We start from the raw sequence: 16,372 nt of genomic DNA, 5'->3' as shown, positions 1-16,372 counted from the left end.
ATATTCCGTATATATTCACAGATATTTTGTTGCTATTATAAAATGTAATTTTAATCCAAATTAAAGCCAAGGGAGGATTTTTTGTATTTATTTATTGATATAGAAATGAACAGTATTATTGAGCCAGTACATTAAAACACATTGTTCGAAACAGTATTCTTGACTTACCAAGGGTCTCTATGGTAAGGCTACATTAGAAATATTTATTTTAAATTCAGAACTGTTGGATTTGATTTTTCTGGGATTGTCCTTACGTGTCTATTATGTCCATAAAGCAAAGAAAAACATGGTCTGGCTACTATGGTATGCAGATATGCTACTTGCTTGCTCAAATGACATATTTTTTGCAAATATATCTTATAGGACCTTTTTACTTTCAGAGTTTTATTCTTGGTTTTCGAGGACTCAATATTTGAACATCTTTTGGGCAGCTGTGGCTCAGGTGGTAGAGCAGGTTGGCCACTAATCGCAGGTTTGGCGGTTTGATTCCAGGCCCACATGACTCCACATGCCAGAGTGTCCTTGGGCAAGACACTGAACCCCAAATTGCTCCCAATGGCAGTCTAGTGCCTAGCATGGCATCTCTGCCATCGTTGGTGTTTGAATGTGTGTGTGAATGGCTGAATGGGACACAGTGTAAACATTAAGGTTAAAAAAGGTGCTATATAACTGCAGACCATTTACCATCTTTCAAATTTCGCTAGCTTTTTGCAAATGACAGATTAATTGATGGAAAAAATTATAATAAATAGTAATGCAAGGGGGGGATTACTGGATGGCAGAGGCAGGTTAAATACATACAAATTGTGCCGTTGTAATATAATGTGCTGAGTAATGTCATTTTTCCCAACGTGTCCGATGTTAAAATCAGTGCAACACGCTTTGGCCTCAGTGGCGCTCGGTTTTCCCGATGGCCAGTCCGCCCCTGATCGGCCCCAAAGTGCGTTGACCCACCGGGAAAATGCCCTGTATGCCAGATTACCAGTCCAGCCATGCAGTGATGCTTGATTCAACTTCCCTCGTCTACTACCTGCGCAAATAACAACAGCGCAAATGGGTTGTAGGTTGCCAGGTTAACATCAACAATAAAATATACTGGAAGCTGGTTCTCCTTCCTTGTAAAAGTGGATATGCCTTTTTAGTTTTCAGTATAATTATTTTATTATTTTTATTTAACATTGTTTCCCCCCCTTGCTTCTGTCTACCAACCAGTTGATAATGCTTTGAAACTTCTTACATTCTTATCACATTCAATTATTCAAAGAAGCTAATCACTTTTATTTCTCAAAAAATGACAACCAACGTCTAGATTATTTAGGAGACAAATGGGCTAGGCTCTGGATACTAATGCCAGATGTTTTTACGTCATTAAATAAGCTCTCAATTTCCTATGCTATGTGTGTGCGCAATAGTGAACATTCTCGTCTTGGTTTTAGCGATTGCGCAAGAAGTCTCTTAATTCTTTAAGAATTATGGCTTTAGTAATTCAGCAAAACAATGTGCTGGAGAAGATCGATAGCCGTTAAGGGTTTGAGCTCATGATCATCAGGATATTCCTGTCCGATGAGTCAATCAATCAATAATATGAATAACTCAAGTGGAGCTGCAAAGGAGCTCTATAGATGAGCTCGGGAATGGGAACGTTATGTTAGTCAAATGAGACGTGATTGTACAATATTACACTTTTCTTTCCCATCCCACTGCTAGTTTAAGTTTAAGGAATAGTTCACCCAAACATGGAAGATGTCATCATTTTTTCACCCTCATCTTGTTTGAAACTCATAGGATTTACTCTGGAACACTTAAGGAGATGTTTTGAAGAATGGTACAATGGAAGAACTTATAATAGTGGGACTCAAGGCTTAAAATGGACCAAAAAAAAAAAACCATAAAGTATTATCAAACTAGTTAATATGTCTTTGGTGCTACGTACAACATTTTCTAAAGTCTTATAGTAGCATCGTGGGAGGAACGTCTTCCACTCTGCTTGGTTGATTTCAAGTTTGATGTCAAAAAGTGCCCCCAAACACCATTGGTTCTAACTTGTTTCGTAACCAATCGTGACCACACATTTGCAGAAACATGAATGAGATTTTTGGGCAATGTTTGTTTAACTAATTATAACATACATGTCCTTCTGTTTGACACATTTGCCTGAAGTTCAGCTTTGTTTTGCCAGCACTCTTTGACGTTCATGTTGCCAGAAATCACTAACTATCACTGAAAATGATTGGCTCGCGGTCATTTTGTCGCTGCAGACCAATTTCAGTGTGAACACCATTTTCTATATCTGTATGTTTTGCTATCTCTTCAATTATATGGTATTTCCCACTTATTTTCGACAACTTATGCTACCATTTCTTCTTAGATTGTGCTATTCGCAATGCTTAATGGGAATGAGGTTTCATGTTATTGGTGTTTCGCCATATTTTATGTGGGCTCAGTATACTTGATTTGAGAGTGAATAATGAATAGCGAAAAATACAAAGTGATCGTGTGTCTTCAGAAGACTTGGTAAAATGAAGCAGCATGGATTACTTTTATGATGTTATATTCCTCAGTTATGTTCTGCAAAAAGTAAATTATAGGGGTTTGGATTGGAACGACATAAGGATGAGTAAATAATAACAGCATTTCCATTTTTGGGTGAACTTTTCCTTTAATTGCACAGTGTGATGACCGTTTTCAAACACTTAAAATTCAAATGAATCTCTTGATTTTCAAAAGTATTTAGCTTTGATTCACATGTTATGAGTAATCTCAGCTGGTTGGTTTGGTTGGAGCCTTAGAAGTCTTATTTTTATTGTTATTTTTTTAAATGACTGTGTTGAAAATGAATGAAGGAAAGCTACTTCCCAAACCAAGGCTGCTTAAAAAGTGGGCGTTGCTTTTGTGCTCCGTGTAAACATCAGAGTAGTGCACTAATGAGGGAGAAAGAATCCAAGACCTTCTGTGAATCTGCCCTATGTTCCAGGAAACTACAGCAGTGCACATAAACACTCAGCATGCCTGCAACGACTCTGTGATGTCACCAGTGGAGCGGGGGGAGGGAACAAGGGAGAAAGGGGAGGGGCAAGAGTGCCGGAGTGAGATACAGACACAGCCGGAGGGAAGACAGTCAGAGAGAGACAGGGAATCTGAAAGACAGAGGAAGAGACAGTCAGCGCTGTTACATGTGTCGCACGCTGCTTGAGTACTCGTGTTTCCCAAGAGTGTGTGTAACCCCTCCGGCTCGGTGTCTGCCATCTCCTGCTGTGGATTTGAGGGACTGATGGGTAAGCGGGGTTTCCGTACAGTGTGTACTGTGTGTGGTGCATTTATGTGTGTGTGTGGGAGATTGAGTGGGCGAACGGGTGTGTAGAGACACTGGCTTTATTGCACGGTGCTGAGATATGCTAACACTCTTGTGTGGGTGTGTTGGTGTCTGTACATGCATGCTGCATCCTTGAACGTTCTCTATTGAGTGGCGAGACAGTGTTGAGAGCTTTTCAATACACTTTATTAGCAGTCCTTCACTGTTTTGTGCTCTCTCTGTGTGTGTGTGTGTGTGTGTGTGTGTGTGTGTGTGTGTGTGTGTGTGTGTGTGTGTGTGTGTGTGAGGTGTGTGTGTGTGAGGTGTTCCGCTTGGCTGTGTTTGTGCCGCAGGGTTTCTGTTCAGGACGGTCTGTCTGGTGAGGTTGGAAACTAGGGTTGGGCGTTATGCCGGTAGAAATGTGTCAAACAGTAGAGATTTTTCTATACAGTTTATACTGCAGTAATATATTAAGATATGTTACTGGACAGGACCACTTTATGGTATTTACACATAAGAGCGACAAAGATGCATGGAGTAGTGCAAAAATACAGAGCAGGACTTTTCCCAAACAAGTCGAGATGAAAAAGAACTTGTCATTAAATGTTCTGACATGAAGCTGAGTTTATTTGAGCAACGTTGCAACTTGCCGCGTTAATATAGAATTCAACTGATGTGTGGTGACTGCTTTGGATGTGTCTCACCCAATCAGAATTTAGAGTAGTACATTTGTTTTGTAATATTGCCAAAAGTGAAGCTGTTTTAGCACTGATTACATTTCTTATGAAAAATCTTAGCTTTTGGTTTGCATCCATCATGTTCCAAATAAAATTATCAAATGAGATTAGGCACCTTTCATTTGTAAAGTATTTAATCAACCAGATTATCCCAAAACTAGGCATTACCACATGGTTATGTAATGTAGAACCCATTTTATGATAGCTGTTATAAAAAAATTGCTCATACTGTGATATATGATTTTGTTCATATTGCCCGGCCCTAATGGAAAGATACAGCACACAGGAAATTGAGAAGGTGGAATGAGGAAATGGACGAGGATCAGATGAAACCGAGAGATTTGAGAGTTTGTTTTGTGTGAAGAGGATGCAAGTTGTGAGTGTGTTTACCTCTGGTTTGTTTTTTCCTGTTTATATTAGAGGAAGAGTTCGCACAAAAATGAAAATTCTGTCATTATTTACTCTCATTACCCTCATGTTGTTCCAAACCTGGTTTATATGCTTTTTTTTCCCCCCATGAAGTTTTTGAGCAATGTCCATATAAAAACTGGAGCCGTCAAGCTCCAAAATGACACAAAAGCACCATAAAAGTATCGTCATTTTTTTCCCCATGGAAGAAAGTCAAACTTGTTTAGAGCAGCCTGGGTAAATGATGACAGAATATTCCTTTAATTAGGATTTTGGTGTCTTTTGCAGTGTTATAATTTGTCTGAGAGGTTTTTATTACAATATAATGTTATATTGTAATAAGCCTGTTTTCATAGAGGGGTTGTCGTAAATGTGTTGGGCAGTGTCTTAAGTAATGCGTGATCTCATAAAAAGTATGCAACATTTTTGCAGATTTAGATTACATTGTTTATGACACGTATTACAGCAGTTCTGAGCTGATTTGTCCACTAAGTGGCGCTAATAGCGAGTTAAATGTTCTCCCAAACAAATGGGATTTTAAAGTTAATGCTCTGTTGAGTTTTAAATCAACAAAACCTACCTCCTGACCCTAAACGTTAAACCTAAACCTAACTGATAGTGTCATAAAAAGCTAATTTAAGATGTAAAACACAATTGCTGAAGCAATCAGGGCTGCGTTTCCCAAAAGCATCGCAAGCTTAAGTTGATCATAGTGACAATTGGCGCCAGTGGCTTCTATGATCTACTTTGGCTTATGATACTTTTGGGAAATGCAGCCCAGGCCATTTTGTGGTGTTCTGTAACACTTTCGGCTCATATGTTGACACCTGCAATGTCCTACCTAGGGTGCCAGGTACATCTGACATCTGAAAAAGCATTTGCTCACTTGTTCTCTCTCTCCTATTTCTTTTGAAAGTAGATGTGATTGTTGGCCAGTGCCTGCACAGAACAGCCCAGCATATGCAGCACTGTTTTGTTTCACGTCAAGTATCAGCGTAGTGTCTTTTCCAGTTTGTTGCTTATTCTGAGCAAGAACCGCCCACCTGGCAACATGATTACATGGAAAGTCATAATGTTGTTTATGATACTTCTGGTACCCTAGGAGTGGCTGCACTATGCCGACTCACCGACAAGTGGCATTCCCTCTCAGAAATGTTTACATCAGCATCAACATGTTTTCCTTCCCTTGTGGCACGACCAAATGCACGCCACTGTTAGCAGTGTGGAAGACCCGGGTTTGGATACCGCATTGAAATCAGGAAGTAATCGCATTCGTATAATCAAGAGTGATTCAGAGATTTCATTCGTCCCTCTAACATTAAATTTTTACCACACTGATAATTAGGTTTAGGTTTGGGGGAACAGTTTGTAAAACATGCATTCCTCTTCACTTTATTACTGCAGTGCCTTTACATCAGAAAACTGCTTACTTCTAAACTTGCTTTTGGTGCCCCTCCTTTGAGATTGTACCCAGAAAATAGAGCTCCCACGTGCCCATGCTCCAAACCACACATATCGCTTTGGCCACTGGGGGGCAGTGTTTTGAATTTTTGTAAGAGCTGACCGATTTTGGCTAAAGAAAAGTCAATCTACTCTTTGCGATTTGACTGTCAAAATTGTCTGCACTTTGACAGGAAATGTAGTTGATTGACAAGAAAAGCGAGCAATTAAAAAAAGTTTTTTATGTGCCGTTTAGTTGCGGGTTTATATGAAATTGTTGATACCACAATTATAAGGCTGTTCTGAAGAAATGATCAGAAATACATGTAGATTTTAAATCCATTTAAAAGTAAGCTGTAATGATTGTTTGACTGACAAAACTCAAGATCAAAGCGGAATATACAATCCTGCTTCAAATGTGGAAATCTAGTTTACTTGCTACAAAGTGCCTCATACAAAGCTCTTACAAAATATTTTTCAAAGATTTGATAACACTGACCAGGCAAGCTTTGCATTGTGCCAGCCAGTCAGATTACAGTTTGCGTGATTGAGAAGGCGTTTTCCAATTTTGTGTGCAAAATGCATCAGTGTTTGTTTCTTTAAATGATGGCTTGGTCGCATTTCATTGGTTAAACTACAAAGAGAACTCTTGGGAATGTTCAGCATTCGAAATCTAGATAAATTGTGTATTCATGCAAATAAAAGTGCAAACGAGTGAGCATTTTGCAACAACTTCCACCTCAATATCCTCACTCTCTTCCTCTCTGGTCATTCTGTGTCCTGAGGATTTAAGGACAGTCCACAGACTCTGATTGGTCAATCTTGAGGACACTGTTGATTTGGTTGTTAAAATCCAGCTGCTACTGTTTCGAGGGTCCCATGCCATACTACACCTGACCTGAGTGAGACATCTATTATATCAATGTCATGGATTGGAAGCACAAGTTAATCCTAATCCTCATCTGGTAAGGAGGTTTTATGGAGGAGAGGCCAGTCGAGTCAAGCCATTGCTCTGCTTGGGGACCCGAGGATAAAAATAGCTCCAGCTGATGGCCATTCCCACCATTGGAGGGAAATGCCTTAGGCAACTTGTTAGAGGTAGAGTATGGATAAGCACAAGATACCTAATCTTTCAGGGGGGGGGAGAGAGAGAGAGAGAGAGAGAGCTATATTTGTCAAAAGTCCGCTTACAGTTTCTTTTGGACCAGCTAAATTTGAACTTCAGTTATCATTACTTTCAGTATGAATTAGGCCTCAATATTACCTTTTGATGATATTCAACATTTATTCTCTGTGAGAATATATTCTCTCTGAGACTAACCAAATATAAGAGTTTTGGTTTGATTCATTAAAACGGGGAGGTTTGAACTGATTCATGGAAACAAACTTAAATTAAGAGACACTGGTAAGTTGCTATAGCCTAAATACAGTATATTGGCTCTAACTTGCTTAGGAGTATACACTTTAACATGTTGCTCTGCCATGACAGTAGTTGACAATTGTTTGAAAGAGAAAGCACACTGTAGAAGTGAACAATTCACACCAATGTCTGCTGTAGTGCCCCTTGTGGCAACATTGAGAATGCAGCACGTACTTGTGTTGTGTTATGAGTTATGGTCTGACACATTTTGGAACGCAACAACACACTAAAATAGAGCTTGTGTAGCTAGATGCATCTGCATTTACATACTTTTAAAGAGTGTGCTTTGGCCTTTAACATTCTCACAGTCATGAATCGCGTGACTAGGATCAAACAGTCTTGATGCAATCTTTAGGAACCTAAATGTCCAAAACTGAAGTGCAAAAAAAAAAAAAAAAGTCATGTATAGTAATTAATCAATTTAATAAAGAAAATTGGTCGTTTTACCTCCTTTTGATTCAAAATTAACTTGACAGTACATTATTCAGTCTAGAATCCCATTGTTTGCCTATCAACCTTTCGAAGACTCGCTGTTGACCCCTTCACCTTACCCTAATGAGGGTGACGGTTAAGTCAGGACTTGCTGGTGGATTGCTGTCATTTATTTCAAAGAGGGTGAGGACAACATTGTGTGAAGGCACTTAAGCGTGCTAGCTGATCCGGAGTGGGCTTATATAACCCCATTGCCATGGTGGTCCGTGGGTAATTGCAGATGGCAGCATTTGTGAGATTGGCTATACATTAGACTCTGTTTACTGTAAACATGTCATGTTTGATTGCCGTTTGAGCTTTTGATGGGACAATGCTTTCAAAAGTAGGCACGGTATGAAGGACAGTGTTCAAATTGGCACATTTGGTGGAATTGTGTGTCTATACATTCATTGTATGCACTCTTTCGGTTTGTTTTGACTCACCGTTGGCTGCCTCTAAGTAGATTGGTGATGTCGACGATAACGTGAGATTCAACAGACACACCTCGATGATAGTGGTAAGATCTCTGGTTTTCTCTTTTAAGAGAGCATCTCAATGCACATCTCTTTAAGCTGTGATTACTGTGCACTCCCAGCATGAAAGGCTGTAATTGTGTATTCATCTCAAGCCTCCGAGTAAATCGTGGGTGCCAATGACCAGTGGTTTTCTCTGCACTTGAATTAATGGAATAAATTTCAAGGCCTGTGAGTGGAGCCCCATTCGTCAAGGTGGAAAAGTTAGCAGAGCTTTTAGATAACACTCAGGGTTTCAGGTCAGGAATATAGAGGAGTGGAGGGGGCAACTTTTTCTTGATTGTTTGCAGATAGGATGCTCCAAGCTTCTTGGAGAATGTTCCTAGTTCTTCTATCTATTTCGGCTGTCTCTTCTTGTAATCCCAGACTGACTCATTATTCAGTGGGGGGCTCTGTGGGGACCTTGACATCTGTTGCAGGGCTCCCTGTTCTTCTTTTCTATTCTAATCTATTCTATTTGCAAAAGAAAGTCTACATTGTATATTACTGTCACACCACAACTTCCTCCTAATTTCCTGTTCATTATTAGTTCAGTGATATCACCTGTGCCTGGCTTGTTAGTGTGTGTGTATGTGTCTATATAAGACCTGCTTTTGTTTGTATCTTTGCTCAGTCTTTAAGTTTTTTTTTGCTGTTCCTGTTTGACCTACTTTTGATTACATTGACAGACTTTCTTCCATATCTTTTGACCTTCTGGATTGGGAAGTTTGTTCTATGCTTTTGGACATGTTTTGCCAGCATCAAGCCTTTGAGGATCTGTACTTTCTTCAGCCCTACTTTTGATGATTGATCTTTTGTGTTTATTCAAGAAAAACATTAAGTAAAGACAGTTTGTTTTCCCCAAGTCCTGCCTCTTGTGATTCTCTGCAATTTGGGTCCACACAGCTCCATAGGATAGCGGTTAGTACTCTGGGTTGCCAGCAGCACACTCTGGGTTTGAGGTCCGGTCTTGACACACCAAAGCTGAAAGTATAAATAACCATCTTAAGACAAATGTTTTTGTGAAGCATCTTATGAGCCTAAGACTTTTGCACAGTACTGTATATTTATATACCGATTAGCCACAACATTAAAACCACCTGCCTAATATTATGTAGGTCCCCCTCATACAGCCAAAACAGCTTCAACCCGCATCTCAGAATATTATACTGAGATGCTGTTCTTCTCGCCACAATTGTAGAGAGTGGTTATCTGACTTACAGTACACTTTCTCATTTCGAAATCCAAGGAGATCAGCAGTTACAGAAATACTCAATCCAGCCCATCTGGCACCAACAATCATCCATGTGATTATCCATCAGCCAATCGTGTGGCAGCGGTGCAGTTCATAAAATCATGCAGATGCAGGTCAGGAGCTTCAGTTAATTTTCACATCAACCATCAGAATGGGGAAAAAATTTGATTTTAGTGATTTGGACCATGATTGTTTGTGCCAGATGTGCTGGTTTGAGTATTTCTGTAACTGCTGATCTCCTTGGATTTTCACACACAACAGTATCTAGAATTTACTCCGAATGGTGCCAGAAACAAAAAACATCCAGTGTTGTGGCTGATCGGTGTGTGTATATGTGTATATATATATTATGCATTCATTTTGTCTCTTATTTTTTATTTTGGGGTCCTATTTTGTTACCTATTGGTGGAAAGTGCTTTTTTGACATAGTCTTTCACTATTTGCCTGAATATAAAGATAATTTTCTTGCAGATCATTGTACGAGCCAGGGAAAGAAAAGAGCATTGATTAATTTCAGCAGCACTATAGACTGTTAGACTTAAAAGATACAAACACATTTCAGTATCTGAACCTTATTGGGAGCTGCATCCTGTTGGTTGAATTATGATTTTCTCATCACTGTTCAAGGGCAGATGCATGGTTGGTTCAAAGTGAGGACAGCTAAATGGAAGAGCTGAGTGTAGATGACTTTTACTTAAGAGGCTGTTTAGTCTGACTTAAAAAAAAAACAAAATGCTCCTTTAGCTGACAAGGTTTGGCATTTAGCCTGTTTGGATTTAATGTTCAGGGGCTGTTGCATTCAGGGGTCATTTGAGCTACCTGACTGGTAAACATACACTGATACCAAGGCAACCCCACTAATGTCGTAATGACGTCATAGTGACTCAGTGTTTTTATTTAAAGGCTGAATGGGTGGAAAACTGAACAGGGCCGAGACCCCATCTCTCTCTCTCCCTTACTATTTTCATGACATCTATGCACATTTCCCCCCAGATTTCTCATTACTGTAATGTGTCCAGAACTAATTAGTAACCTGTTATCATCTTTTTTAATGTATAGCTTTACATTTCATTTCATGTTGTAATGGACTCCCTTTATTCTGTACTGTATGAATGGACAGTCATTCACTTGCTTGCATTGATCAGTTATTGTGCGACAGTAAACTGCCAATATTGATGAGCTCTCTTGCATAGTACCTGCAAGGCCTCAGGGGAAATAGGAAAACAAGTGAGTCATGCCATTTGTAGTCATTTTGTCAATGTTCATGGATGAGATGCCTGGGCTATTTATAGTGCCTGCAGTTTGGAATGGGCAAATTCTCAATCATAACTCTCTCTTTCTCTCTCCCTCTGTTTTCTCTTCCCTCTCCGTGACAATGTTTACATGCACATAAAAATTCAGATTCATATTTAATTTTTAAATAATTCCTTGTCAACTGACCTAGGGGTCTCCAACGTTTTTTTTTATTTTATTTTTTTATATATATATATATATATATATATATATATATATATATATATATATATATATATATATATATATATATAATGTTTTTTAATTAATTTAATTTTTCTCTGGGGGAAAAAATATTAAATACATATGCTAAATGCTAATCAAAGCTAAAATATTAAATGCCTTGGATCAATATTAACTGAGTAATCCATTATTTAGTATAAGGGGTTCAAAATGACCATTTTCACCTGTGATTTGTGAAAAAACTGCAGGAAAAGACATTTTATTTATACACAGAAATTTGTAGGTCTTTTACTAAAATATGAGAGCCCTGTACAGCATCTCTGGGATTTAACCATATACGGCCTAAAATATATATAGAAACCTAAAGGAATGTTTTTTTTTTTCTGAACCAGAATCTTAAATGGTATCAAGATATTTGAATAGTTCTGTAGTTATAGGCACTCCAACAGCAGAAAAAAAAACATTTGGACCAGTGTTTCCTGCATTATTATATTATTGATAACATCTGCTTTTTTATATTCTGTTTATGTTACGTTACAAGCAAAAATGCAACAACTTACAAACTGCTTTTTTCTCAGGACTTATACTCGATATACTGTATATTTGCTATGAGAGTGACACAATATTATTCATATTCTACTCAAGAACTTTCCGATCTGTTTGGCAGTTTTGTGTACAGTAATAAATTATCATATTTTATGGCAAAATTTCTCAGCTCTGCAAGCGCTGATTTCTATTGGTAACACTGACACTGTTGGTGTATGATACAAAAATGGGTGCTGAAGTCAACTGATTTTAGTAATAGACCTGCCTATGCTGCCACCTTTCATAGGTTTTTATTTTACCTGTATTTTTGCTCCGAAATCATAGGTGTACATTTTGACCCCCTTCAACAAAATAATGGATGACTAAATTCATGTCTTGGCTTTAATCATCAATTATGTTTATCTTTCTTCAGAAAGGGGGAGTTTCTGTAAAGTGTCTCAAATATGGTTAATTTGTCATGGGATAATACTATTACGATTATGTAAACAGGAGTGGTGGTGGCGTAGTGGCTAAAGCACAGGGCTGTTAATCAGAGGGTCCCTGGTTCGAACCCCACTGCCACCACCATTGTGCCCTTGAGCAAGGCACTTAACTCCAGGTTGTTCCGGGGGGATTGTCCCTGTAATAATTGCACTGTAAGTTGCTTTGGATAAAAGCGTCTGCCAAATGCATAAATGTAAATGTAAATGTAAACATGTTAACCCGATCGTCATAACCCAATTATAACAATGTTCCAGTTTCTTGAAATCCAAATAAGAAAGCTGGCATGTGCCTGTATTAATCGAAGTTCTCTTTCATTTGAACACTTGATTCATAATATCCAAGCAAAATCGTTACATTATTTGTATGCAAGATGTGCGTAAGATCGTCTCTCTCACATCCTGGTTGCATGACTTGACTACTCAAGGCAGTACTGCAATGACCTCCTCTCCTCTTCTCAGTCTGAAGTCAGTCATTCCAGATTTTCCACCCGGCTGTGGACACTGGTCTGTGATCGTCAGTGTGGCCCGTATCTGTGTGACAGAACAAATGCTCCTCTATTCGACCGAGCATGACCTGCGGAAAACCGGGGCTTTGCTGACGCAAACAGCACGCAGCTCCGATGCTTCCTCAACATCTCATTATCGTCGGTATACCAACATGGGCCAATGGGTCAGCTATGGACGCTGGCCTGTAGAAGGAAGCTTTTGGCCAAGGGCCCAGAGCTGCACTGTACTTTTCAGGAAAGGCCCGTGTGTGCAGTTTGTGGAAATATAAAGGGAAAGATAAGCTTTTTTTATTCATAGTTTTATTTTTTTATGAACTTTTAGCTGTTTTAAAGTTTCTTTCGGTGTCTTGTGTTTTAAAGGATTATTCCGGGTCCAATACAAGTTATGCTGAATCGACAGCATCTGTGGCATAATGTTCATTACCAAAACAATTTTTGTAATAAAAAATGTGTCCGTCATTTTCTTTAAAAAAAAATATAAATAAAATACAAACCAAGGTTACACTGAGGAACTTACATAAAAGTGAATGGGGCCTATTTTTGGAGTGTTTAAAGGGGTCATGACATGGGTTTTTTTTATTGTATTATTATGTTCCCTTAGGTGCAATTATAGTATTAATATTTTTTTTTTAAGAAAATCTATAAATCTAGTGATTTATGACCTTTTCCCACCCTGTTTCTCATCCTCTGATTCAAACAGTCTGTTTTGGGGGCGTTTTCCATTTAAGACTTCAGTGTTAACGCCCACTGTTATGATTGGCTAACGTCAGTGCCTATGTATCAATTATTGACGCCCCCAGCCAGAACAATATGCAAGTAAACTAAGTAAAAACACTGTGATTATTCATAATGAATGAAATTGCGCTTTAAAAAGTAGTTTAAAATTTAAAATAGATTACTTACAGTTTGCGTCGTCGTTGTTCCCAGAATAGTCGGCACGGACTTATCTTTGAGCAACAGTTTTCTGGCAAAGCCAGCATCATATTGAGATTTGTTCTCAAAACAGTCATCCTTAAAATGTACAGAACAAATGCTTAAGTTAACACTGCCGTGACTGGGACGTCCGCAAAAATAAACCTGCATCCATTTTTCCCTGACGTCTGGATCTTTCGGCAGCTTATTCAGAGGTTTTGTTTGACCACAGCCAGGAACAGCACATCTGTGTGGCATCGTAATTTTCCTGTGCACAAGTAGTCTCTGTCAGAGCTCGCTGTCCATCGACTGAACACTTGTGAGGCGCACGGCGATACTGAAATGAGCGTAGTTGTCTTGCGCTTAAAGCGTAGTTATCTTGTGCTGGAGGCGGTCATATGCAAACGCTGGTACGTCACTTCTAACCGTCACGTCACTTCTAACCATGAATCCAGAACGAGCTGTATTTTGAGCTTGATTAAATAAATGATTTGTTTAGAATGGGGAGGACGTCTTAAAATATTAAACTTGCAGGACGTTTTAATGATACAAAGACCTCTTATATACCAAAAGATCAAGGCAAATTTGGTTTCTCATGTCATGACCCCTTTAAAGGAAGAAATTTGAGTTTTTTTTGTTTTTTTTTTAAAGGCACAAATGAATTCTTTTGTTAAAACTCATGTAATACATTTGAACTGTGAAGTTGCTTAAATCATTATTTTTAATGTAATGGGTTAGTTGACATTACATCATTTCGGCTATAACTTTACACAGAAAAGGTTGCGATTTTATCACACTACAATCATGTTAAAACGAATGTTGTTTATGTCTTGTGGCTTTTCATTTGAAACTGATTTTTTTTTTTTTTTTACATGTTTACAGATAAAACAGATACTATTTACTTCCATTGTGAGTGCCTCACTGTAACCCAGATTTATTTTTTATTTTTTATTTTTTTTGAGAAACGGAGGGGCAAAATGTATTTTGTGGTAATCAACATTGTGCCACAACTGCTTTTGATCGAGCTTAACTTGAATTGAACCCAGAATATATCTATAAAGCATATTCGCACCAAGTTCAATGCAACTTGATGACACAAAAGTATCAAATATCCCAATGCTCCTACAGTCATGGAAAAACTTGAAGGAAAGTCTTGGAAAGAAATGGAAATAAATAAAATAAAATGTAATTGAAGTAATTTAAATTTCAATTGAAACAGTTAATTTACTTGACATGATTCTGTGTTCTGCTCTACAGTATTAAATCAGCTTGAAGTTGCTGTTTGTAATTTTTTTTAAATATACAAATATTAGTATTTTAATAATTACTTGCATTTAAATCCTTGTCCAGTAATCACAAAATCTGGAAAAGTCTTTAAAATTTAATGATCGAAAAATGTGGGAATCTTGATTAAAAAAAGTTAAAAAAACAAAAATCAGATGAAATAAAATCTTTCAGAACAAGTTATTATTTATTTCTATTATTTTCTCTCCTTTTTTTCCCCAATTTGGCATGCCCAATAGAGCGTAGTGACTCACCTCAATCCGGGTGGCGGAGGACAAATCTCAGTTACAACCGCTTCTGAGACCATCAACCCACGCATTTTATCAAGTGGCTTGTTGAGTGCGTTACTGCGGAGACATAGTGCATGTGGAGGCTTCACGCTATTCTCCGCAGCATCCACGCAAACTCACCATGCGCCCCACCGAGAGCGTGATCCACATTATAGCGACCACGATGAGGTTACCCCATGTGACTCTACCCTCCCTAGCAACCGGGCCAATTTGGTTGCTTAGGAGACCTGGCTGGAGTCAATCAGCATGCCATGGATTCGAACTCGTGACTCCAGGGGTGGTAGTCAGCAACTTTAGCCCCCAAATTAGCCAAAATATTTAGAACTCTATGAATGACAGCTCTTTCAGTTCTGCTAAATTCAGCAGCACCCTGATTTCATGTGGACCTGCCCCATAAGTTCTGTCAGGTTTTAGTGAGCATTGTCAATCTGGATGCTATTGTTTAAGACAGGATAATATTAGCGCATTAGATGCGTTAGGACATGCCCTCTCTTGGAGTGCACCTGCACTCATTTCCTGCGACTGATTTAAATGTGATGCATTGCTGATGGATAGCAGTGCAGAGTACTTGCTGTCCCAGGATGCATCACTCTGCACAATGTAAATGGTGTAACAGTTGGCCCCTGCATTCATGGCCTTGGTGAATCAATCTCCATCAGTCCATGCAGTAGATTGCGTGGGTGCATTTTCGTGTGCATGTTGACTCTGTGTGTCAGCAAATCTCCTTGCAGAACTAATGTTGCAGGAATAGGTTTATATTGCATCATTCTAATTGGGTAGAAATACATAGCACAAATAATCGTCCCCCAAAGTGTTCCCTAACTGTAGCATGCCGTGCCCATGCTGTTATTAATGTCCTAATAGTCTCCCTAAGTGTGGGCCAAGTGACTATCCTCAGAGAGCAAAGTAAATACTGGGATTAGCCCCGGCCGCCGGTTTACAAACTCCAAACGCAAATATCACCTAATCCTCCCTGCCTGAAATAATTACCCTAGTAAACAAACTGCATCTGTAGTTAACTCACTGGGAAGGCTGATACTACCTCCGCACACCCTCCACGCTGAAGCAGGGGTGCTGACTGGATGGATTTTAGAGTGCTTGGCTTGAGCCAGGGTGGCTTTTTGGATTTGGGTGCAGGGCTGGTTGATTCATGGATTTCATAGAAGGGAAAAAGAAAGATAAATGCCGTTTTGGGGTTCAATACAAGCTAAACTCAATCGACAGCATGTGTGGCATAATGCTGATTACTGCAAAAAGATAATTTAGACTCGTCCCATGATTTCTTAAAAACAGAAAAAGAAGCAAATATTGTTTGCAGTAAAGCACTTAAAATGGAAGTGA

General features: G+C 38.8%; 1 protein-coding gene across 2 annotated transcripts in view; it reads left to right on the top strand.

Moving 5' to 3' along the window:
• The window catches only part of hdac4 (histone deacetylase 4), a 259,844-nt gene that overhangs the window by 122,777 nt on the left and 120,695 nt on the right, over positions 1–16,372 (top strand). The window contains exon 1 of one of the 2 annotated variants that reach the window (XM_052148119.1): positions 3,126–3,275. The exons of the other annotated variant lie outside the window; for it this stretch is intronic. Within the exon in view, the coding sequence (XP_052004079.1) occupies positions 3,272–3,275 (4 nt within the window). The 5' untranslated portion in view covers positions 3,126–3,271. Of the gene's footprint in view, positions 1–3,125; positions 3,276–16,372 lie in introns of those variants that run through there. 2 annotated transcript variants of the gene reach the window in all.

This window comes from Xyrauchen texanus, chromosome 18, assembly GCF_025860055.1.
Source record: "Xyrauchen texanus isolate HMW12.3.18 chromosome 18, RBS_HiC_50CHRs, whole genome shotgun sequence".
Classification (NCBI taxonomy): Eukaryota; Metazoa; Chordata; class Actinopteri; order Cypriniformes; family Catostomidae; genus Xyrauchen; species Xyrauchen texanus.
The sequence above is the reverse complement of the archived record's forward strand: the minus strand, read 5'-3'. Positions and strand labels throughout refer to the sequence as shown.